General features: G+C 37.5%; 1 protein-coding gene across 2 annotated transcripts in view; it reads right to left on the bottom strand.

Annotated features, from left to right (window-relative positions):
- Positions 1-508: 508 nt before the first annotated feature.
- Positions 509-25,619, bottom strand: part of DHX35 (DEAH-box helicase 35) — a gene marked incomplete at its 5' end in the record, with an annotated part of 30,842 nt that continues 5,731 nt past the window's right edge. The window contains 17 exons of one of the 2 annotated variants that reach the window (XM_084296522.1): positions 509-2,321; positions 5,165-5,303; positions 7,543-7,614; positions 8,142-8,223; positions 8,942-9,071; positions 10,210-10,287; positions 10,885-10,979; positions 11,389-11,484; positions 15,696-15,750; positions 16,498-16,622; positions 18,812-19,022; positions 20,334-20,492; positions 21,592-21,688; positions 22,560-22,672; positions 24,207-24,266; positions 24,745-24,814; positions 25,405-25,466. In XM_084296522.1, the coding sequence (XP_084152648.1) occupies positions 2,277-2,321; positions 5,165-5,303; positions 7,543-7,614; positions 8,142-8,223; positions 8,942-9,071; positions 10,210-10,287; positions 10,885-10,979; positions 11,389-11,484; positions 15,696-15,750; positions 16,498-16,622; positions 18,812-19,022; positions 20,334-20,492; positions 21,592-21,688; positions 22,560-22,672; positions 24,207-24,266; positions 24,745-24,814; positions 25,405-25,466 (1,689 nt within the window). In that variant the 3' untranslated portion in view covers positions 509-2,276. The remainder of the gene's footprint in view (positions 2,322-5,164; positions 5,304-7,542; positions 7,615-8,141; positions 8,224-8,941; positions 9,072-10,209; positions 10,288-10,884; positions 10,980-11,388; positions 11,485-15,695; positions 15,751-16,497; positions 16,623-18,811; positions 19,023-20,333; positions 20,493-21,591; positions 21,689-22,559; positions 22,673-24,206; positions 24,267-24,744; positions 24,815-25,404; positions 25,467-25,619) is intronic. The other variant, XM_084296523.1, reaches the window with a different exon arrangement.

Raw genomic sequence — 25,619 nt, 5'->3', positions numbered from 1 at the left:
TCTTGATGAAAGCAGTGCTTTCTCTCTAAAGATACCTTAATATGGACACTAAAAACACTTACTCTTGCCTACATCTCTAGTATAAAGTCTACGTGTTCAACCCGTGTGTGCACCTCCGGCAATCCTTCCATAGTCTGTAAAACTACCTACCCACTGTGAAGACAAGTCTCCATTTCTGTTTTTGTTTATAAGACATATTACACTCGTTCTTATAGAAGTACAATTGCTTGCAGCATGTTACAAAGCTTTTACATCCCTGGCTTCTGAACTTGGCAGGAGTCACAGTCATACCAACAGAAAATTTTGCAGATGTAAAGCCAGGCTAAAGTACACCTGGAGAAGAGAGTTCAGACCCAATTCTCAAAGCAGCAAGTTCTAGTGGCCACCCTCTGCATGCCGAGCACCACCCAGACCAGCACCGTACAGCCACCCAGTATGCTGGGAAACCACCCTGTAGTCAGCCTGAAGTAATGCACTCTCAAGCTTCCTTGATTCAATGGTTTTTATTTTTTGTAAGAATATTTCCAGAGGACGGAGCGACACAGACACTTGAAAAGTCTTCATATTTAGTTCATTCTCTGATCCTTTGACAGAAAAAAACCTGCAAGTTGATTATGTTCAATAAGCGCCAGCAATGCTCTCAGCTCTGACTAGGAGACAGTCCCTGCCCCAAAGAGCTTCCATTCTAAGAAAGTAATACAAAGGTGAGGATCCCAGGGAAGACAAAGAAGGTGGCGTGGTTTGTCGTGCTGCTGGTGGCTTACGTTGAGACTGGTCCATCTTTTTGTGCTGGCAACCAGTATGGAGACACTGCACAGACAACACGTTGCACATGACAGAACATGTTCTTTCTGCAGGTGTTTGTAAAGGAGAAAGTAAAGAAGCTCTCACAGTTTTCAAGGCAGTCCTGTTATGAGGAAGGCATTTACTCTACATAGAAATTTCTGCCTATTTACATACTCTTGCTTTTTTTTTTTTAAAAAAAAAAAAAAAAATCACAGCTAATGTGCCCAAAATATTCATCACATCAATTGCCTTACAAAAATAAAGTTTTAGAACAATATGTTGTGCCTTTCTAAAATAAATATTGATAGAGTAGGAAAAAATAAATACATGTATACAAGCTATTTTATTAAAACACAAAGAATACAGTTCTTTACCGAAAAGTAGCCATGGAATTCTGGTTAAAGCAGGAAGTGTTCAGAGCATCCTTCTCTTGCAGTAACACATGCAGTCCCAGGCAGCAAAGAACAAATCCTTTTTTCTTATTTACATGTGTATATATATATATATATATATATATACACACACACACATACACATACATGTGTGTGTATACATACACACACAGTGTTCCCTTTTAGGAAAGTACAGAACATATTCATCTTTGCTGAATGAGACACTAGAAAACGTGTTCCCTGATGATATTTTCTGGGATTTCCAAGCCAAAAGAGGCTAACAGCTTTTTCTTGTTAGAAATAAGAATAATAAAAAAAACGTAAAGCCCCATCTGCAAATCTGAATAACTGTTAACAAATATATAGTTCCTTGACTGAGAAAAAGAAAATAATCCTTCTTAGAAAGGCTGAGCTGTTTCTCTTCCTCCCCCTCCTCAAATAACTATTCTCAAGTACGGAAATGAGACATTTTAGATATTATGCTACTTTCTATAGGATTGTTACAGCAAAGGAAGCAAGGGGCAGCTCAGCTTCAGGCAGGAGACTTTTACTGCTTGGGAGCACAAGCTGCACCAGTTCGGGATGGTCCAACATGAAATCAACATTTCCATGGCAGTCCCTTGTATTTCAAGGGCGACTTCCTTGCCCTGAGCTACCTGCTGTCAGGAGTCAGTCTCAGTTTGGCCGGTAGTAGTCACAGTGCTCTAGGTAATAGGAGGCAGGGTACCCTATTCCCCACTCTCATAAGGCAGCCGTACCACTCCAGGAAATCAGCTTCCCTCTTGAAGGCTTTTTTGTGGTCCTGTATGTCCTCTTACTTTTGTTTATTGTTGTTGTTGTTTGCCTATTTATTAAAAGGAGCAACATGCCTAGATTAACAACAGTGGTCAATTAGGCAAAGAATAAAATGTCCACAATGCAAGCTCTACATAGGTTTACAATGTACTGGTCATGCATAAACCCCTACAGATCCTGGCAGGCATTTAAACATTTAACTTTATGTAGGATCAAATTGGTAATGAACTAACTGCTGAATGGACTGTAGCCAGCTTCAGGTCATTGGTAGGTTCTGCATCTGCTGTCACAAGTCATGTCAAGTCAGTGGTCATCCACTTTAGCTCTTTTGGCTTTCAAGGAAAGATGCTGCAAAAAGAAAAAAAACTTCATAGCACATACACCACAAATAGAAAAAAGTTCAACTAGAATGTTTTCAGTTATTAATCATAAAATTAGATAAATCCTTAGACAAATATTACCGTTCCCAAGCCCTGCTTATTATTGACAAAGCTAAAATAAATACATGAAATCCATTAAAAAAAAAAAAAAAAAAAGAAACCCACATGCATCCCCAAATAGTATTTTGGCTCGATATAAAACAGCATCTTCTAGTACTTCTGTATTGACTGCAAGCATATGAAAATTCCCCAGCTGAAGCAACTTGCCAACATGTGAAAATGCACATAAAGATAGACGTGCTCCAAACAATGCATCTGCACAAACACCAGGAACACATACACGAAGTATAAGATTTTAACAAGCATTAAATCTGCAGCTGTAGTTTCAGTAGAGCTTTGAATCTATTTCTCTTAAAGAAAAAGGCACGCCAAAAAGCGCAATGGAAGAACACCCTCCAAAACCACTGCAAAAGTTGGAATGAAACACAATTGTCTGAAACTGTAATCAAAGTGTAGAAAAAGTCTTAGCAGAGAATCTATTCAGTTCTAATTTGTGTGGTTTTTTTTTTGTTTGTTTGAATGATGTAGGAATAAAAATCCTAAGATTTCAGAAATATTTAAGCAGAAAGATGTGTTCTTCAGTATAAGTCTGAATGACTATAATTCAGCATAAATTTTTGTGCCTTGCAATTGTTTGCATATACAAAATTTACTTCTATAATTCAAACCTTTACACAACAGATATATATCTGATTTTCAAACATTTTTATAAATACATCCAAGCCTTTTGGCTGATGAAGATAAACAGAGGCTGACCAAAGTGAATAAGTTTTTGAAAAAGTTTTCCTCAAAAATAGCACCACCTTTGGTTACTTCCATTACTTTAAGATGAATGCAATGCTTACTTCATCCTGCAAACAGATCAAATCTAAAGAATGGCAATACTAAGAGTTAGGTGATTTTATGGAGCATCTGCAACAGTGGTAATGGTGCCTTGGAAAACATGTTCTCTCAGTCAGGTAGGTAGTACAGCTCAAGACAACTCTTATTCGCTTACAAAAAGCAATTCTATGAGTCACTGAATCACATTTCCCAACACCACCTATTTAAAGTAAAACCTCACACTGAGTTTTAGCCCACAGAGAGGTCATTTCCTAATGAGATGTTGTGTTACATATGGGATGTTTCAACACGTAAATATGTGAGTCAAAAGGATGAATTATTCCAGGAGCAGATTAGATAAAACACGAACATTGGCTCATCTTTCTACACCATGCTTGCAGAATGTGTCTAACAGCAGCTAAAGACTTGAGGGACTACCCTGCAGGGTCATTACTACCTTTGTCAAATGTATTATAGAGTAAAAGGCAAAAAATACTCAGCTACTTAATAAATGTATTTATAGACGGCAAATGTCTGGATAACCAAGATGAATTCTTCAAGCTCAGCATTCATAAAAATAAGAAAAAACACCCTCTCAAGTCAATTGTATGGACAGATGCCAATTCTGGTGTACACTGAAACCACATACATATGTTCTAAGACAATCCATGCAGCACAATGTTTTTCTTTTTTTTTTTTTTTTTTTTTTTTCCAAAAAACACAAGAAGTAAAAGAAAGCAAGCCTGAGATTCTAAGAAAAAAAAAGCGTAGCAGATGTATAAATCAAACAAGCATTTTTGCAACCTGGCTGCTCATGTGCACAAACAAATCTCATTTTGCATCAGTCTGATAGGCAAGTGCATTTTTTCACTCAGCGTTTTGGAAATAGTTCACTAATTCATATGACTAATATTAATCCCAATGGGAAACTCGTATGCAAGAACAATTTGACTATCTTGCCTGTACGGTATCTACATGCAATATGGTATCAGAAGCTTTGGCATAAATAACATTTAGATAATTGTGAAAACTGGGTTGGCATTAAGTATTATCAGTGAATACGTCTTGATTGATGAATTTGCATAGGGCAGAGTAGCTAAAGAATGATAGGAAAAAGTGGTAACTTAAGAGATATCTGTGAAGAACAGGACCACACACAGGATGGTTGAGGTTGGAAGAGACCTCTGGGGTCCATCTGGTCCAACCCCCCCGCTCAAGCAGGGACACCTACTGCAGATTGCCCAGGGCCAAGTCCAAGCAGCTTTTGAAGATCTCCAAGGAGACTCCACAACTTTGGGCAACCTCTGCCAGTGCTCTGTTACACGCACAGTAAAGAAATACTTCCTGAAGGTTAGACAGAACCTCCCGTGCTCCAGTTTGTGCACACTGCCTCTTGTCCTGCCACCGGGCGTTACTGAAAAGAGCCTGGTTCTGGCTTCCCCATGCCCTCCCTTCAGGTATTGATTAAATTGATCAGATCCCCTCCTGGCCTCCTCCTCTTCTTCTTCCTCTATGTATGTATATAGTTACGTATATCACACGTTACAGAATTTAAAATAAAGGTTTGCACAAATAGCAGCTATTCTTTGACATTTCATGTTTTAACAAATCAGACCTGACTTTTGCAGCTCTGAATCATGAGCAGAAGGCCTGGGATTTGCACAAACATTTGCAAAGCATACAGAGACTTAAAACTGTGAAAAGCATGACCTCTGCCAGTCCTAGTGCTGCTCCCAGAAGTAATACCAACCACCTACATTCAAGTGTAAAATAGTTCAAGGTTTCATTTACTGGAAGAATATACTATTTTATAACTTCAAAATCATGCCTGTTGGTTGGATAATTTTTGTATCGTTACATAGATGACAGAAAAAAAAAAAAAAGCACTTAAAAGTTCAGATACAAGAGCTGTTAATACAGCAATGGTACCGTTTGGGCTTTATGCCGATTCCGTACCGTTCCTTGCTGGTAAAAATGAGGTGCCAGTTCCAAGAGCCATGCTGATTCAATGGCTGTCACATCTCTCATGTAGTATTTGGCAGTCTGTATGACTTCATTGTAGACTACCCTAGGAGAAAGAAAAGAAAAAAGAATGTACTATAAAGCAATGAGGGAGGCAGGTGTATAATGGCATATTTAAATAGTTTCTCATACAAGCTGCTAGAGGTAGTATTCACAGCACAAAGAAGTCTATAACTTGTATGGTCTCTTACCTCTTTCCTTCCAGTTGCTTGGAGTGCTCTACATGAAAACAATTTCTAGACTACCATTAAAAACAATTTCACATACTACCACGACAGACTGCTACAAGGTATAAAAATAATGGGGCCAAGGGGACTTAAAGCAAATCCTTTGGAAGACAGAATATTACTTATTCTGTAATATCAGGAGGAAGGTTGTCAAAGGCACCAAAACCCTGTGCCCGTAACAAGCTGGGCACAAATACAGCATGACTACCCCTGGTGTCTGCAAGCAAGCAAGATAAGGATTTGGAAAAGAAATCACCTTCATACCCCGATAGGAAATTCAGAAACGGTCACATGGACTCATTCATTACTGCCTCCATGAACAGAGTGTGCAACCCATTTCTGAAGATAACCTTCTGCAGGGAAAGTCAATTTTACCAAGGAAGCACAAACCCACGCTCTGAACAGTTAGTCACCAAAACCAGAAGTTATTTGCCTTCTATAAGCATAAAGCTGCCACAAGGTTTGTGGTCTCTCGTTAATTGATATTTTGCTCTCAAAGCAAATAGGAAAGAGTCCAAAATTCTCTGCCAAATGCAGCCAGACTCATGGTAACCAATCCAACTAAAGAGAAATCAAAGGAAGAGAAGCAAGAACACACTATGAACACACGTAACAGATCAAAAACTGAAGTTCTCAGCACAGGAGGTGCTCTGAGACAGAAGTAGCACTGAAAGCAGGGTTGCCAGGTAAGTTAAACCCCTGTCTTAAAAGATGTCCTTAGCGAGTAGGGTGTTGGGGTTGGCAGTGACAATACCACATGGCCTTGGAAGACAGCTCCAAGAAATTACTGCTGCCACCAAACAGCCAGTGAAGCAAACAAGAGCTTTCAGGTTTTACCAGTTAAAGCTTCCAGCTATCCACAGTTCTGATTTCTGGAAGTGCCCAAGGCTAGGATGGAGATTCTGCTCTGACCTCACTTGAAAACTGAACCCTGCAGTACTTGAGCCCTCTACTAAGAGATTGCAGAAGGTGTGTGCTGGAGCAAGGAATTCTTCCAATGCTTTTCTACTACTGGATTTTCTTTACAGATGATTTTCTTCTCAATTTATTCTTTTTACTGTCTGTCACTCTCCCGTAACAGAACCTCTTTCAGAATGTCATCTTCAGCAAGCTATAAAGTTTCAGAAGTGTATCTGAAAAGCATTCTTTTCATCATTTCAAACAGTTTGTGTCTTATTTTTAGTAGCAATGACAGGAGGTTAAAAAATAGCAAAAAAGGAAGAGGATCAGGCTGGTTTCATTGGCAAAAATTACTTTAGCTGCACTCTGCTCAACTCAGCCCTGAAGAATCGGTCCAGTTCACACCAAGTGAGAGCTGGACTCATTTCTGTTTTGTGAGCCAATGTAACCAATGGCTAAGTTCCAATCAGTTACGCTTCTGCAAACCATACGCACAAGGCGTAGGAAGCCAGTTCCAAGATAACAGATAACACAGGCCAAGTTTACCCTTCAAATTCTCACCTACAGGACAAGAGTCCAAATACATCAGGTTCATCATGTTGATCTGGCAGTTGGAAGCACATTTCTAGTTATCTGAGCATTTTTGGCATAAATGGAACTGTAATATCCCAGCTAAGAGGAAAGTAATACTATTAATGTCATCTTTTAAACAACCATATCTCATCTCAAAGGATTCTGGATCATGAAATTTATATCTAAGCCCTCTCCCAGGAATCCAAGTGCAAATACTGCAGCACCTATTTGATAAAACATTTACTTACTAGGTTTAATAAAAGCAACATAACTCTAGCCACATCTAGGTACAGCGACCACTCGGAGAACAATTTGCAGTGCAAGACATGGTGCCTATTAAAAGGGTCACTTGCCTCTCCTTTCCAACCTCTGCAAGCTTTTTGATTGTTAAACATCATTTTATTTCCCTGATTTATTTGGATACTGCCTACAAAAAGTTGCAAGGGAAACACCAACCAAATTATCTCTGTGAGAACCATGACCTGTGTTTATCTCTCTCTCCACAAAAAGTCATTCATGAAAATGTCTGGATGCTCAAAACATCTTCTAAAGATCACAAAGCAAGTGCAAGTTGCTTTAACTTACCAGCGTGGAGGTTTCTCTGCATACAAGACTGAAGTGGGGTGGATATGAAGCTCATGGTCATCACGGATAGTCCTTGAAAGCAAGATACTATTTCAGATCATGCACAGATTTATCATTTAACATTTGGTTTCTTCCATCCACAGTACAAATGTTAACAAATGGCAACAGCGAAAGAACTGGAGCAAACTAAAAACATTCACATTTAATGAACAGCTTTCAGCTGAAACCAGACTTAAATCCTGGCAAAAGGAAAAAATTATAGATTTCTTCTAGATCATTAAACTATCTATATTAAATGAAGAACTAGTGTTTCAGGCTTTTATTCAGTGCTCTGAAGCACTACAAAGACACAGTACTTGCTTGTATTAACACAAATAATTCCTATTAGTACCAGCTTCTTGCTATCAATAATTCTAATCATATTTGCCAAAAAGAAGAGAGAAGAATTGAAGTAGTTTGAACACACAAGCCTTCAAAGATGTAGTAAATCAAGTGCCATGTTTCTTACTGCAAGTGCCTAGAAGAGCACCCATTTGTTGATTTATCCAGTCAAAACTTTTAAACCAAGCAACAGTTGTAATGAAAGTACATATATTTACCTGTAAGCACCGGTAGAGTGGAATTTAGCTGCGTTAGCAAAGAATCCAGAAACTATGCATCTCAAAACAGGATCTGGATCACCTGAAGATATTGATGAATTTGACAGACAAACATTAATGTAAATTAAAAAATAAAAAAAAATAAAAAAAGTTTGATTCATCAATCAAACTTTGATAGCAAAGGCTTGAAAGAAAACCCTGCAATCTCTTCTGACTTCAATTTCACAGCAAGTCAAAATTACTGTGAAAAAAAATACTGTTGCCACCATGAAGATAGTTTCACAGTCCTTAGGGCAACCTTGTGCGACAGCAAAGCATTGAAGTCTGATTTTTCAGAGCAGTTAGAGACAAGTTTTGGGAACTAGTCATAGCACCCACATCCTCACAGCACAGCTGGAAATCAGATCCCAATGTCCATGCATTTTGAACATAGTAGAAAGAAATGTGTTTTTTGAGAAGTCAAATAGGTCACCCCATTCCTTCTTTTATGATTTTTGTAAAATCTGTCCTTTAAATATATAATCAATGGTGATAATCTCTTGCTGGAAAACTTAACTAATGAAGACTGGACTAAATTCAAATCATAAAAACTGGCTACGTTGCTCTTTTAGAGTCATTTTTATGAGAAAAATATGCTTTTAATTAATGTTATTTTTAGGCCATAGAGAAAAACAGGTTACAAGAAAAGCAAAAGGCAGACTAACAATTTGGAAACTATCCTCAAAGCGTATCGGACATGTGTTTTTTTTTTTTATTTTTATTTTTATTTTTTTTAAAAAAAAAAAAAAGCAAACTTTCACCTTCACTGGACTTCTTTGGAACTTTAAAACGTACAAGAAGCTTTTTCAGCTGCTCTCTTACAACAGAAGCTCTAACAAGACCTTTGTAGTTTAGAAAGTGCTCCTGACACCACTGAGAGCTCTTGCTGTGCTGTAGAATGAGAAGAAAAAATTACAGTGAAATACCTCCAGCAAAACAAAAAACAATCTCTCTTGGATCACGGTCTCATTCTGTTTTTCTCTCCTACAACACTATTTATTGTTCTTTTCCCTGAAAATTATCTGCCTACACAGCAACTAACATGAGTTAGTAATCAACAGTAATTACAGAACATGTTTGAAGCAACTTCTAAATGGCAGCAGAATAAACACTGTGAGGATATGTTCAAATAGCTGTTCCTCATTTCTTGACATGTGGTCAAAGAGAAAAGCATCAATTATTTAATTTTCACACACAAATGCATTATATCATAAATTAGTCTGTTTTTAATCTGAAAATGTAAACAAACTTTTCTGTTTACTGTTTTCATTAGTTCAAATGTTTTCACTACTTCTCCAGAAGCCAGCACTTACTCCAAGAATCTCTGCAACTGGCTACTTCTGAGAGAATTATGCAGGTACAAAATCTAAAAGGCAAATTTTTCGTTGGTACCTGAGCTTTGGTTAGTACCTGGGAGCTGGGGAGAGGAAAGTCACTTTTTTAAATAGTAGAGCTGTTATACTGGTTCAACTCAAGACTGTTGCAAGTATATTACAGATGTGCTTTATACCAGCAAAACATACTTCTCCCCAGCAGGTATAGTACTTCAAAACTAATAGGTAAAACCTCAGCTTACAGAAAAGTACTAAGATTGCTGTTAAACCTTAAGGTAAATACATAAAGATACTGAAAAAGAAGATGCGTTGATCAATGAGGCAACTATTTTAAAAAATTGCTAGACTTGGATGCAGTTTATCATCAGTAAAACTTGGATACGTTTATAAAAAAGATATGGTAACATGAATTTCACTGAGAATTTGAATACATGTTTTTCCTAGACCTGTTCAAAAATTCCAATGGAGACAGTTCTCCACAGACAAGAATTTTGTGCTGTACCCAAACCAGAGAATTTTTTCTATTTCCTGTTCAAGATCTATGGCAAAATACAAACAAAGCAGAACTATCATTTAATAGATTTGGCAAGTCCTCAACTTTGAGGATGCTATATCCAGAACTTCCAGAATCAGAACTGGGGGATGTTCGAGTTCCTTACATTTCTGCAAATCCACATACACTTGAATCAACTTACTTTGACAAAGGCTTCATAAACATTAAGCATAGTGAGGTGATCACCTTCTTCCACAGCAAACTTTCTGTGTTGCCTGGCCTGAAAAAGAAATATATTTTTTACAGGCAGATTGATTTTTTGCAATGATCATGTCTAATACCCTCAGTTCCCATTATCTCCACGTTGACTGTCAAAATTCTTACCATAAAGAATAGTAGTTCTAGGCAACATCAATATTCTACTAGCCCACCTACATTGAGGTGGCGTTCTAAAACTTGAATTAGAAAAGAGAACTGAAAAGGAATGCCAAAAGTATGAGAAGGATGCATTAAAATTAGGCTCTTACTACCTTTTAAGAATTTGCTACATCCTAATACTTTTGTTTGTTTGTTTCTCTCAAAAGGAAAGTGACTTGGGGAGGTTTTTAAATTTTGTTTCTTTTTAACCCATCCTTTAACAAGCCCTCATGCTGGTCAATATTGGATTATAACCCTCTGCATTTCTAATCCTCAGAAGGAGGCTTTTATCACTGACAAGGAACTCCAAAGTTCCCCCTGTTAATCAGATTCTCCTTTTGCCTATAACCAATAGGTAGAGTTTAAAACTGTTTCATTTTCATGTAAACTTGCAGTATGCAACGAGCATCAGTATAATACCTTACATATGGAACATACAAAACAACACAGTTGAACTTACAGCTTGAGATTTTTGATTTGGAGGGATCATAAAAATATTTTGAATCTGCATCATGGCAGCAATTGTTAAAATTTCCTGGGAGCAGCCAAAATTTCCTGAGGAGTAAGTGGAGATATTTAGTACATGAAATCTTCTATCATTCAACTTATCACCATACAAAATAAAGAGGAAAAGAAGCATGATGTATTTTGAAAGCATACAAAAATGCAATATCTAAACTCATGGATTTTCTTCACAAGTATGAAAATGAACGTTTTTAATGGAAAATAACAAGACAAATATGTTAGACTTAACAATTATTGACGTGTTAATTGGTTTAGACACTATCAGAGAGGACCATGAGTTTAACTACTCTTTTTACTAAGCACCACGCCAAGATGAAACACTATATTTCAAGTTTAGCAAATGTCTAATACTACTCTACAGTTACTAAAGGCAGTATTCACTACTCAACACAAGACTATGAAGAAAAGTATGAGGTGGTTTTATATTTTTTCTTCTTACCTGATTCCAGAAGCATCTTTGCAAACATAGGATTCAGAGGAAACTCTGCTATTCTTATTCCAAGAGGCTCTGTTAAACGGCAGTGCATATCCAAACCTGCAGCACATTAATAAATGTATCTGTGATACAGGCAAAAGTAGCGCAGAAAGACTTCTTTCGGAATTTTAAAGCATACAGAAGAGCAGAATTAAGAGCCAAAATATAGCAAATACACCTAGGAATGGAAACAGTTTTCTGACTTATATATGCTTAGGTCACAGAGAAAAATAATTCAATATAATCTGAACCAGAGATGCACAACTGCTGAAGATTCTCTGCAGTTTATCCTGCCTCATGCATCAGTTAGTGAACTGGCAGCCACGTTTCAACTGCAGCCTCTTTACTGGAGCTGAAGCAGTACAGGACAGAGGCATGGCAGCTTGATTTCAGCGCACAAGAGAAGCCACACAAGAAGACTAAGAGGAGTACAGGAGCAAGACTTTGGAGAACCACAGATTGCGTAAATAACCATAGAGTAGTCTGAGGAAACATAACTGCGACCCAGGCATTATATAAGCATGGTATTTGTCAGACTGCTTGGTGGCAAGAAAACCACAGCTGTACTTCAGCTGTGTTTCTGTGTTTCACAAAGAAAACCAAAACCACAAATCATTTCAAAGGAGAATAGCTCTGAAAACTTGTGTCAGCATACCTAAAGCCATAGATACCTCTATCGCAGTTACTTTCTTTTATTATTTGATATACTTTTATTGAACTTCTTATGACAATGTAGTAAGTCCCTCACCACACCCCTACACTAACACTTTGAGACATTTCACATGTCAAAATATTTTCCTCAGAAGCAGGCACAACAGTCAGCTTATGTTAAGTGATAAAGTTAATGTATTTAAACACGAAGTAAAAGAAATTGCAAAAATTAAGATATGATTAGCTATCATTTGACCAGGACAATAGAAGAGGCTTAAGTGCTACCACCATTAATACAGAATCATAGAATATCCTGAGTTGGAAGGGACCCATAAGGATCATCAAGTCCAACTCCTAGCACCACACAGGTCTACCCAAAAATCCAGACTATACGACTAAGGGCACAGTCCAAATGCTTCTTAAACTCTGACAGGCTTGGTGCTATGACTACAGCCCTGGGGAGCCCGTTGCAGTGCACGACCACCCTCTCGGTGAAGAACCTCTTCCTGATATCCAGCCTGAACCTCTCCTGCCTCAGCTTGACACCATTCCCATGGGTCCTATCACTGGTCACTAAAGAGGATTGATCAGTGCCTGCCCCTCCACTCCACCTTGCGAGGAAGCTATAGACCACGATGAGTTCTCCCCTCAGCCTCTTTTCCAGGCTGAACAGGCCCAGTGCCCTCAGCTGCTCCTCATATGTCTTCCCCTCTAGGCCCTTCACCATCTTTGTAGCCCTTCTCTGGACACTCTCCAACAGTTTCACATCCCGGTTGTAGTGACGTGCCCGGCACTGCACACAGTACTCGAGGTGAGGCCACACCAGCACAGAGTAGAGTGGGACAATCACTTCTCTCAACCAACTAGCGATGCCGTGCTTGATGCACCCCAAGGTACGGTTGGCCCTCCTGGCTGCCAGGGCACACAGCTGGCTCATATTCAACTTGCTGTCAACCACAACCCCCAGATCCCTCTCTGCAGGGCTGCTCTCCAGCGTCTTGTTGCCCAGTCTGTACGTAAAGCCAGGGTTGTCCCATCCCAGGTGCAGGACCCGGCACTTGCTCTTTTTAAACTTCATGCGGTTGGTGATTGCCCAGCTCTCCAACCTGTCCAGATCTCTCTGCAGTTTAATATCTTAGAATAAGTAGCCCTTCATTTAGAGATATTTAACTGAGTTCCCAAGTATGGAAGAGGAGAAATTAACATCTTTTCAACTTTCTACAGGTACACCAAGCCATAATCCATTGGTTTCTGCTGAATTCTATAAATCTTAAAGCAATTACGCATGAATATATACAGCTTGTGCACAGATGCTTTTGTAGCAATATGCCTGATTATAAACCAAATAAATCTGAGCTCTGCTTAAATATAAAGATATTGCTAAGATTATTATTTAATAATCTTATTCAATAGATAGTAGAAATTATTCAAGAGTCTTGTGATTAAGCTTCAAGTAACAATCAATAGTAACATGTGATGGGCTGAAGGAGACAAACAGTTATTTTAAGCTTAGCTGGAGTGGTTGTTTCTGATAGGCAATAACTTACACAAATCTTCACCAAGATCCTGGATCTGAAGTAAAGCTAAAAATTAAGTCACTTTTTGCCTACTTATCTGTATTCCCCTAAATTATACTTAAAACTTATACCAGCTGAGACCTATACTTAAAACTTATACCAACTGAGACCTTCAAAGGGGCATCAAAGAAGGCTAAGAGGTGCTCCTGATGTAATCTGTTTGCATCACTGTAAAAATAATCGGTCTGAGAACAGTGATGTGTTTATCCAACAGAACTATCTCAGCCTTAACAGCGTTTGCTCTGCACGTTTCTCTGTTGGCACTGCAGTGGCACAATAGGGTCCTGACCCTAAACTGCACATTTGCATGCTGTTACAATGCAAATGATGAAACACATGTTCATACTTGCATAAGGGATTTATTCCTGACTGCACCTGCAAACTCTTGGGCAGCTTCAACTCTGCAACTTAAAAAAAAAAAAAAATCTATAGTAAGCCACTGAAAACCTTACACTTCAGCAAAAAATTGAGAGTGAATCTATATCACGCACTACATTCCTTTCCATCTCAGACACCAACATCAGCATTTCTCTGCTTTGCTACAAAAGCTGGACAGCCAACAAAGTAACAGCTCTACACTTTCCTGTGAACCTACCACGAGCATAACACTTTTGCCAAAACATCAAACAGCTAATCAGTGAGTTTATTGACCTTTCCTCTCCATTTCCCTAAGGTGGCTTTGGCTGCAAATTCATCCTTGCAACACACTTTGGAGCCAGTGTGCAGGTACTTGTTCCAAGCTTGAAATGGCTGCCAAGAACCAAGTGCCTTGAGTGAAACCTTCCTTCACAAGATGGAAATGAATCAGCACAGAACAAAATCACAGCCAAGAGAGCTACAGTTCCATGAGAATTAGAATTGTGCTGACTGCCAAAACTTACAACATGGCATTTGTAAGTGACGTAAAACCAGCTCCAAATGTCTAGAAGCTTCCAAACTTCACAGTCTTTTTTACACTACCCTTTTCCTAGTGTTTACATTATGTAGCAAATACTCTTAACTTAGCATTTGCAGTTAATTAAAAAGTAGAGCAGACTTTCATTTTGATTACTTGTTCCTGCATCAATTTCTTGTTTTGCTTTAAGTTTGCTGCACTCAAAAAGATTAAATAGCTGTCAGAAAAGAACTGTTCTGATAAACAAAATTAGGTGACATACATTCTGCTAATCACAACAAAACAAAACTGAAAATTGTGTATAAAACTATTGCTAGGGTGTGATTTTAATGTTAGCAGTATTCAACAGGAGCGTAACAAATACAAACCAAAATGAACACGTTTAACCTCTACCGAATTTGAGAACATGCTATGAATAGTAATTTAGAAAATATTATAAAAAGATGCTCTATTAAATAACTAATAAGAAGTACTTTGAATTATATTCTCATGGTTTTCCATGTGCCTTAGCATGGTTTCCAGGAGGTTCTGTCCCATGATCTCGTCAGGCACAGAAGTAAGACTGACTGGCCTGTAGCTCCCCAGGTCTTCCTTTCTTCCCTTTTTAAAAATAGGGGTTATGTTTCCCCTCTTCCAGTCAGTGGGAACTTTCCCAGAGTAGCTCAACTTCTCAATAGTCGCATCTTCTCACAAAAGTACTAGGCAATATGCCTAGTACTTACATATACTTATAGCTACTAAGTATATAAGTACTTACTAAGTATATAAGTACTTACATATACTTATAGCTACTATATACTACTTATAGCTACTAAGTACACTTTTAAGCAACCTAAACGGTTAAATTCTAGTTTTATACTCCATTTAACCGATTTTTAGTTGCTCCCATAAAGTTACTGCTGCTTTTTGCTTGCTTACCTGTGTAGAATAACCTTACAGTAAAAGAAAGTACATTTGGAGGAGGCTGAAATACTTTTCAAGAAAATAAAAAATAAAAAAATAAATATTTCACTGGTCAAATCTGCTATTTCTCTTACTCTATTCTCAAAAGCAAACTCAATTAACATCCATCCAATCACCAAATCCAAATCAACAATGTTTTTCATAACTTCTGTAAGATAACTAAGTAAAGCAAAGTATATTCTCACCTCCTAAAGCATACAGCAATTCCAAAGCTTGTACCATTGACTGTGCAGGAGGTGGCTGTGAAGAAAAAATTGCTTAAAAGTTATCATCACAGAACACATGAATTTCCATAAAAATTCTTCCACAAGATCATTACATTTTAATTATCTACTTTCTTTCTTAAGCAAAATGAAAAGTTCTCAGACTCTTCCTGTCAGCTTTCCATTAACCACCAGTGCTGCAAGCCAAATCCATCTCAACAGGCTCATCATGATTACTATGACACTCTCAAGATCCTATCAGTATACAGAATTAGGCCAAGCTAGAAGAGGCAAACTTTCTTTATCCAGAAGTGACTGCCATAACAATTGCTTCTTAACTTTCTCTTCTAATGCTATCGTATCAGATTTAGTCATCAATATAAGAGTAGCTAGAAACTTCACAGAAATATAAAAACTGGTATTGCTCTTTTTAATGAGACAGATTTAGTTCTGTAGATATTTCTTTTCCCCCTGAAAATTTAGTGTAAAACAACTAGTTAGTATTGCAGAACCTTACAAGTGTTTTTCTTTCCAAGCTGTTCTCAGCACTTCTAAGAGCAAACTCCAGAAAACAAACAGTTATTTCCAAGTTGCCACACACATTACTCGTACTAGCTGATTTCCATAGAGCTATTTTACTGCCTGATAGTAGGCAACGAGGCATGCTTTCCAAATTAACAGGGCAATAATTACTGGTTAATGGTTCTATGGGTTACCAACAAGTCATCTCACGATATCTGTTCTCACTGAAGAAAGATGACAGACTCCATTTTCTAGGACTCACTGAAAGAAAGGGGAACCTGAGCACGTTGTCAATTCCCAAAGCCTTCAGTTGCAAGATGACGGGTGCAAGATTACTGCGCTGCATCTCAGGAACAGTGGACTTTGGCAACTTCTCAAAGTCTTCCTCTGTTGGAGGAGAAAACAAAGCCATCTGGGATTCAACTCTTACCATGGGCAAGCCAACATGATAGAACTGTACCCATTTCAAGTTCAAATTCAATTTTAAAGACCAAACAGGTGTTAAAACAACTAACTCAAAGTTGATGTTTCTCCAATTACTGTATTTAAAATTACTTTAGTGTGAAAATTCTGTTTTATCTACACTGCTGATTCTGTACTTGACCCACATTTCAATTGGAAATTTAAATTCTTCATAAAAATCTGGAAATACTTTATTTTTCTTCCCATAGTTTGATGTAATACTATAAAAAAGTTTTGATTTTAAAAAGGGGACAAGGAAAAGTTCAAAACAAACACGTTCTCAATATAAAAATACTATTTTTAGTAACTATACAAGTCAATGAGGTTTTAAAGTGTAAAAAAAAAAAAAGGCATTGTTGAGTGAATTTGTTTTTCAATCCTTAGTTGTTATTTTCAAAATAACAACTAAGGATTGAAAAAGTTGTTATTTTGAAAATAACAACTAAGGATTGAAAAACAAATTCACTCAACAATGCCTTTTTTTTTTTTTTTTTTTTTTAAAGCATACTTACTATAAATTCTAAGCATGGAAAAACACTTCATGTAAGGTCAAAACCCCCATAACCTCTCTATTCATCTCTTCTACACACACATTCCTATGCTAAACTCACCCCAAATCAAGAGAAGAAATGCATTATTTTTACCTCACTTATTTTTCATGTCCAGACAGAAACTTCCTCCATTTCTGATCTTTCTCATACCTTCACTAAGACAAAGGTAGCTTACCTTTTCTGTGCTTTGGTCCAGTCAGTGCACCTTTTATTTATTATTTTTTTCTTTAATGTTTCTTAAAACACTCATCATTAGGCCATCTCTGGGGCACACGAAAATAACTTAAATATAGTCATGTAAGAGATTATGTTGACAGGAGCACTAAAACCACAAAGGTTGACTAATCCTGGGACACAGTATCATCATGGCCACCTACAGAGTAAAAGTGCTCAGTGCCACTGCATATGTTGTAAGAGATCACAGTGGTATCACCTGAATTCTTAAACAATGCTCTATAGTTCCACATGGAAAAATGCTGCAAACCTCCATGGGAAAAGGTGCTTTGAAAGATGCAAGGACCACACATGTGAAAGACAGCTATGAAATAACTTTTTTTTTTTTTTAAATAAGATGTATCAGCAAGAAAAATGCTCTGTAGTACATCCAAACAACTACCTCATGAATTGCAAGCCGATCTCACACAGATTTATTTTAACAGTATCACCAAGACCTAATGACAAATTATTAATCTCAACAATCTACTAAGCACTTGCTTTAGTCTGCAGGCTCTTGTTCATTAAAACGTCTGCTAAATTTAAAGCTAAAGCAATTCCATTCACTCTTGTTCTTCACTGGACACACAAATTTAGGTAATAAATCACATCTTTGTTTAATGCAGCAACTGCTGGAAAGCACATGTATGTTGCAAAAAAGATATAAGCCTCAAAGCTGCAATAAAACTAGAGGGAACCTCATGCACATAAGCAACTACCATGCTCAACTGTAAAGCCTTTTCTCATTAAACAGCTGAGAATAGAGACAGTTGGATTGCAGCTTTCTGCACACTGCCAGGTGGCTGACAGATTCATTTATAACAGTTATTTTTCTACAGTGCCAGCCTAAATAATTCAGGACAGCATTTGGGGTTGGCACCTATTGCTCTGAAAAAGAAACTGCATAAAGAAGTTTTTCTCAACCATCTGATGAATCCTTTATTAAACACAGAGTCTAAAGGGAACTTTAGTCACAGAAGAGAGTGTCACATGTGAAGCAAAGCCTCAGAAACCAAAACAGGGGTAGTTTTTTTTTCTTTTTTAACCAAGAAAGGTAAACTGAGTAAACTTGTCACTCTGAAAGGTGTCAGCAAGTGCAAGCCTGAAATGTTGATGCAACCTCATTGCACTTTCCCTGCTCAGTTTGTATTTCTGTTTCATAAAAGCAATTCAGTTTCCAATGCTTAGCATATACAAACAATGCACTTTTAAATATGCCAAAGGAATAATGAAGGGAAATTTCTGTCTCTTGCTGAAAGAATAAAATGCAGTTTTGGTTCCCTTTAGCTAATGCTAAAACAAAACACAAGTCATACCAGCAGGTTCATCTTCCCTACACAAATTACTGACCTGTAAACAGTCTGTAACATTTTCCAGAGCGGTTCCGTCCGGCACGCCCTGCTCTCTGATTAGCTGACGCTTTGGACTCTGGCACCACCACAAGGCATTCAATGGCTGTTTTTGGATTATAGGCCCGAAGCTTCACAAAGCCACAATCAATTACAAACGTAATTCCATGAATTGTGATAGAAGTCTCAGCAACGTTGGTGGCTACAATCACCTGCAGATATGAACACAAGGAGGATACTGTGAGATGCCCCAATCTCCATTACACTCTCAAGCCCTACCATCAGTGCACCAGGACTGAAATACAAGCCACCATTTGAGATTGAAAGATCTCAAACATGACTGTTCCAATCAACACACTCTGCAGCATAAAAGGATACAGCAGATGCAGCAGAAATAGCTGTCAGTTTAAAGTAAGCCCAGTTTTTTGTTTTTTGTTTTTTGTTTTTTTTTTTTTACAGTTTCACAATTAATTTCTTATTCAGATTTATTCTCCCTTCATTAAAGCAGTAGAACTTGGCTGTGTTTACAAAGAAAACCATAATCTGACTGTAAATTGAATGTTACTATGTAGTGAACTAAAATATCTTCTCTCTGCTTCTCAGTTACAGTGACCTATTACTTGTAACACTGGTGCAGGGCAGGAGATAAGAGGGGGGCAGAGCTGATTCATTGTTCTACGTTCAGTATTCCTGCAGAGATGTCCCAAAATATTAAAAAATAATTGCTCCCTGCTGACAAGGGGAATTTTAATCCTTATTTCACCTGAAAATAAAAAAAAGTAAGTCTTGGCAATTAATTGACATATCCAGGAGAGAAAATAAGTACTTATCTCTCAATGTTTTCCAACATCAGATGAACAGCTTTACTCATTAGACTCCAGCAGGCACAAGAAGTATAACAACTCACCCCTGGGTAATTGTCAGCTTATCTCAGCCCCAACACAGGCTCTGCCTAAGCAGAAAGCACTAATAATTGTGACCAATTAGATGATAGTTCTGTGACGTTAAACATCCAAACAAGACTTTCAGAAGTCAAAACAAAGCATTTTCTATGTAAGCCAAGCAAGTCTTAACTTGTATCTTAAGTGAAAACAGAGGATTTACCCACTGTCATTATTTTTTCCTTTACTAATAGAAAATAGACATAGGCTGTCCACAGAAAGGAAAGAAAACAGGTGAAAGCAGAAGACTTCAGAGCGTAAGAAGCTGCAACTTGATATAAGCAAAAGCTGCAAGTGGATACAGATATATGTGGCATGTAAAAAGGCTCTTAAAAATTGAGAGCTGAAGTAGACAGGAGAGCTAGAGCTAACATACCTAGGAACGATAGAAGATGAAAAGGGAAGCCAGAGAACATGTTCTCGGTTCGCATTATGAAAATGACAGGCACTATCAGGAGATGCAAAAAAAATCTTCCTCCATAGAAGTTCACAACAGTCTTGTGATGTGAATACTATATATGGTACCTGTGAAACACAGACGCCCTTCTGGGTGGTAGAAATGAAGACAAATTACAACTGTACCTTCCTGACATTGCGAGAAACTCTCTCAAACACCTTCATTTGCTCCGGATAAGGCAGCCCAGCATACATGGGGAGAACACGGAGGTGTCTTTTCATTCCAGTACGAGAAAGGGCCCGAGCCTGTTCTATAAGCATAGAAACAACAGTCTCCACTTCCTCCTAGAACCACAGCAAGACAAAAAAGGGCATGAGGGAGTTTTCACTTTAGTATCATTCAGCTATCACCTGTAAAGAAAACGCACAAAAGTAATCCTAATATAGTTTTAGTTGTTCAAAATCCAGGACCACATGAATAGCTCCCTCAACTTTGAAATATTCTTATATTAATTGCCATTTATATGAAATACATATTTACATAAAATATTTATATCCATTTATTCAAAACAGCGTTCCTTCACAAATTCATGAGAAAAATCGCAAAGGAAGGACTGAACAAAGCTCAATAAGGAGGAAGCAGGCCTGTTTTTCTGTGCATTTCAATGCATGAGAGAGCAAATTGAGAGGCCGTATTTTGACTGTGCTGTGCATCTTGATGAGGCATGACACAGTACCAGCATTAACACCTGTCCTCACATTTTCTCCAAGATTACATTCAGAGATCAACTGTGGCATCTCACTCAAAAAAAAATACAGACAACAAGATGTTTAGACATTGCCTTATCATATATCAAATTCACTTTTTCAAAGTCGAATCAATAACGGGAATGAAAATTTTTTTGTAGAAACACGCAAGACGCTAGTGAAGCTATTCAAGGTAGCTTGCTCTGCACTGGAAGAACCATAAGCCACCTCCCATTCACTCTTCTGGGCTGCAAAGCGAGCTGACAGGCACAAACAGAGCAAAAGAGACTCGCAGATCTCATAGCAATTTGTTTTCCTGTCAAAGACTTCAGATTTTAAGCCTAACAAATGAAAATTCCATTTGCCCTATTAATGATGATTCACTGTCAATTTTAACAACTTTGTAGGTGTGACTAGCACCAAGAAACAAGCTGTTCCACATTATCAACAAGGCCATAACCATACAGCATTAAACAAGGGAAAATGTTAACCATTACTAGCTCTGATAAATTCAGACCTAATTACATTTTCTGCAAGTCCTTGGGACTGGCCTAATTCTGGTCCCACTGACCCAGAAAGGCTCACCATCTTTAACAACTGTAAAGTAAGCACAGCTAGGGGAAGATGGAGACTTTGCAAAGCCAACAATACAGCACTGTAAAGCAAAAAAAAAAAAAAAAATTGCTTTTGTCTATACCTGGCCAGTTAAAAATGCCAGTATATCACCATCATTCTCCATCTGGTGAATTTTCATTGCAGTTTCCACAGTTGATTTTACATAGTCCGGAACAGGACTGTGGGGAGAAAAAAACAGCAGAGATGTTAGTAGAAAAGTAAGTACAGATGCCTCGCTTATGTAAGAGTAGAATAAAAAGCTAGCTTTTGGACACTGTACATCACATGCACATTTAATTCAGGATGTATTCTTACAAATCAGCCTTTGACAATTCATTTGTTTCCTTGACAGCAATGTGAGTTTAAAAAAAGTCTTTCTACATGTGTTTTGCTGCTGTAAGCAACATCCCATCATTTCAAGGGCTTTTTTTTAATGCTGTGTTTCCAAGCAAATATGCAAGTGCTTACTTCAAATGTATAACAACTATGACCATGGGCCTGCTCTAAGGAAAGAAATGTAACCGTAAGGATTATCATATTTTTCATACAATCAATTTACCATTTATTAGACATGTTCCCAAACACATCCAAGAACTGGGGCATCTCCCCAGAGTGAACTGACACGATCAGAGCTGTTTGTACAAAAGTGAATTCATGTACACGAGTTAGAAGGTTCTTTTGAGAATTCTGTCTTAATGATTTCCACTTCAGGGGCTTTCAAGAAGCTATATGCATTTATTGCAAAAAGAAACTGATGGATCAAGAAAAGACCCTTCAATTCGTCCACAGCTTTCACTGTTTCATCACTTTTGTACTTATGTTCCTGTTCTTCACAAAGCCAGAAGAATCATTCAATCTGAAAACAACACTGCACTTATATCCTTAATTTCTTGGTATGAAGACTATGAAAATATTTTGAAAGAATGACTGTTTGCCAAATCAAACATTACACCTCCTTACTACTGGTTTGTGTTTCTGACCTTAGTCAAAAATGATACCACGGTCAGACACCCTCCTAATCATCACTGAGAAGATCAAAGAGAAACACACCTTTGTAAGTAAAAGATGTCCACTGGAAACGTCCTCCCCTCCACAGTAAGGATCACGCTGGTATCTTTGCTGGGGTCACCGGTGTCATTTTGATTAAAGAAGTCCCTGAATTTCTACATTAAAATAAAGACAAACACTTTCAGTTTTAAATTCAAAGAAGTGAGGGAGAAACCTCAAGACAATAAGAAGTCAAAATACTACATTACTCGACATATCACAAATTCGACAGTCTTTTGATAAAGTACTAAATTAAAAAAAAAAAAAGATTTTGTTGCTTTGTATTCTGGTTGGGATTCAGGCACTGGAAAAAGTAGATGTGTAATCTTTTTGACTGGATCTACTGAAGCTAAGTAGAACATAGAAATTATTGTTCTTACAAGTTTGAGTGAGGCTTGCACATTCTCACCTATATTTTTTGGATGAATAAGTAAATTTTACAGTTTCAACTGAAAACCAAGATCTCTCTTTGTAAAAGCAGAGTTAAGCTGATTTATGTAAGTTCTGGACTTGTGTTGTGAGACACTTCTATACATTTTAAGTTTAGCACCATGAAATATTTAAATACACAAGAGTGAAGAGTAAGAACGCAAATAATCCATCTCTAATCACAGAGATACTGCAAACTCGCTGTATTTAAACAAATGTATATAGTCACTAGTTAACGAGTAAAATTACTAATACTTTACACTCACTGCAAAGGCAGACCATTGTCATGTTCTCTAATGTAACATACAGAATACACAGTATTGTAAGTACTACCAAAGCACAGCATATTATCACTATTTACTGCATATGGTATTTGTCACTTAAGGAAGTCTCAGTACACCTGCATCATCAGTGCTAGATGCAGCTCCCACCACCACATCTCATGAAAGACACAGTGGAGTTCAGAGAAGTACAGAGAAAAGCAATGAACATGATGAAGGAGACAGAGTAGCTGTCTTATGAGGAAAGGCTGAAAAGGCTGGGACTCTGCCTGGGGAACAGAAGGCACACAGCTGAGATTGACAAAATCAAAGGTGAGAGAAAATGGTTTTTTGTTTGAAAAAATCCCATACTACTTGAACTAGGAGGCACCTGATCAACCTAGCATGTTTAAGAGTATCTCATTAAATAGTAGGTGTTCTTACTCAAAGTTACTCTGTTCTTACTCAAAGTTAAACTAATGACATTTTTAGTAAGTTAAATTCCCAGAGGCTGCAAGTCAATCACAGAGTTTATTTCTCACTGAAATAAAACCTCCTTGTCTGTCACTTATTTTTATGGTCTATGTTTGTCTCGAATTATTGCTATCAGTAAAACAGAACTAAACCAATGTCTCTTACTAGATTAGATTAAGCCAAAAGAACATCTTTTTATACAATACCATTGAGATGAAAAAAAAAGCCATGAATATATGAAAAACAAATTCATATTTAAACTTACTTCCAAAGAAGTTTGGTAATGTAATATGTAAAGCAATATGTAAAGCAAACACAGCAACCTAACTGTAGCAGATTTTTTTCCTGCATTCGTTCCCTCTTCACCCCTCAAACAGAAGCAATACTTCACAAGAAGAAAGCAACACAGAAGACAAGCTGTATATAAACAGAGGGAAAGCTGCCACTTCAGGTCACTTCATTACAAAACAAAATTTGAGAGATATACCTCTGCATCCAAGGTGGCTGAAGCTACAATCAGTCGAAGATCCCCACGCTTCTTTTGAATCTAGTATCAAAGAGAGCAAGAACATCCAGAGTAAAAATTATTTTCCGAGGTATAAGGCTAGAAGCAGGCTCCTTGAGCATCAACCAGAGAGCTGTGTGTGGAGCTTTATATAATTAAGAGTAAAAACCAACTGGGGGTATTCAGTCTGTAATCACAGTTTACTCTTAATTTCTGGTGGTAGTGAGGCCCTTAGTAGATTGAAAGTCAGCAGCTCCCTGTGAGATTACTTCACATGATCATCATCAGCAGAACCAAGATTGTCTTTTTGCTATTACCACAGAGAGAAAAGGCAGCCTTACAGGGAGGAAGAAGAGCAACCCGAGTGTCAGATGTATAATGTACAATGGGCTGTAAAATAAATGAACTAGAAACCTCCCTCTCTCAAATGGGCGCACTAATCAGCCATCAAGACCAGAGGTCTAGCAAAAACAATAGCAATGAAAAGGGTTAGAGGACACTAAAAAACAAACAAACAAACCTTTTTTAGTAGGCCGATGGCAATATCTGTATAGAGAGTCCTCTCATGGGCTTCATCCAGCATGAGCACACTGTGAATAAAGCAGAAAGATGAGATTTTAGAAATGGTTAGATTAACACCAGAATCACTGTCTTCCTATGTTCTATGAAATATCATTGTTTGAAATTTGTTGCTGGCTTATTAGTGTTTACAGCCCCTTAAAAAAATGTGGAGATAAAATAAAGAGAACAGAAGCAAAATGGGAGGGAAAAAGTAGCTAATGCATGTGGTACATACAAGATGTTTATTCAGGCTGTTTTTTGGAAAGGGGTGGAAGAAGCAAGGTTTATCTTCACTATACCGCAGAGGTTTTGTTTAGAATAAGCCTGTGGTTTTGTTTTATTAATTATTATTATAAGAAAGAAAAAAAAAATGAGTTTAAAACTAGTATATGAATCAATTCAGACTCTACAAGGTACATTTATATTTTGTTCCAAAAATCACAGCACCAAATCCTGCTGGGTTTGGCATTGCAATGATCAGTTGATTTTCTAACAGGCTTTACAACATATATCTCCTGAATAATTTTCACATCTTTTTATTTAACTTATCATACCTCAGCCTAAAAAAAAAAAAAATCAATCAAAAAAAAATCAAAAGCATCATTCCATGTTTCCTTACCTGTATCTTGTTAATAGAGGATCAGCCATCATCTCCCTCACCAGCATACCATCAGTTAGGAACTAAAAGTGAAAGCAAAGAAAAATGTTAAAAAACAAATGAACAGCACACACCCTAACAGATAGTCCTAATTACCCATGTGATTTTTTGGTATGAACAATTTTTGCCTGAAGTTTTACTTGTCTTTCATTTTCTAACGATCTATTAAGCTGATC

This window comes from Netta rufina (assembly GCF_964035555.1).
Source record: "Netta rufina genome assembly, chromosome: 16".
Taxonomy (NCBI): domain Eukaryota; kingdom Metazoa; phylum Chordata; class Aves; order Anseriformes; family Anatidae; genus Netta; species Netta rufina.
Note: the sequence above shows the minus strand (reverse complement) of the source record. Positions and strands in the feature narration are given on the sequence as shown.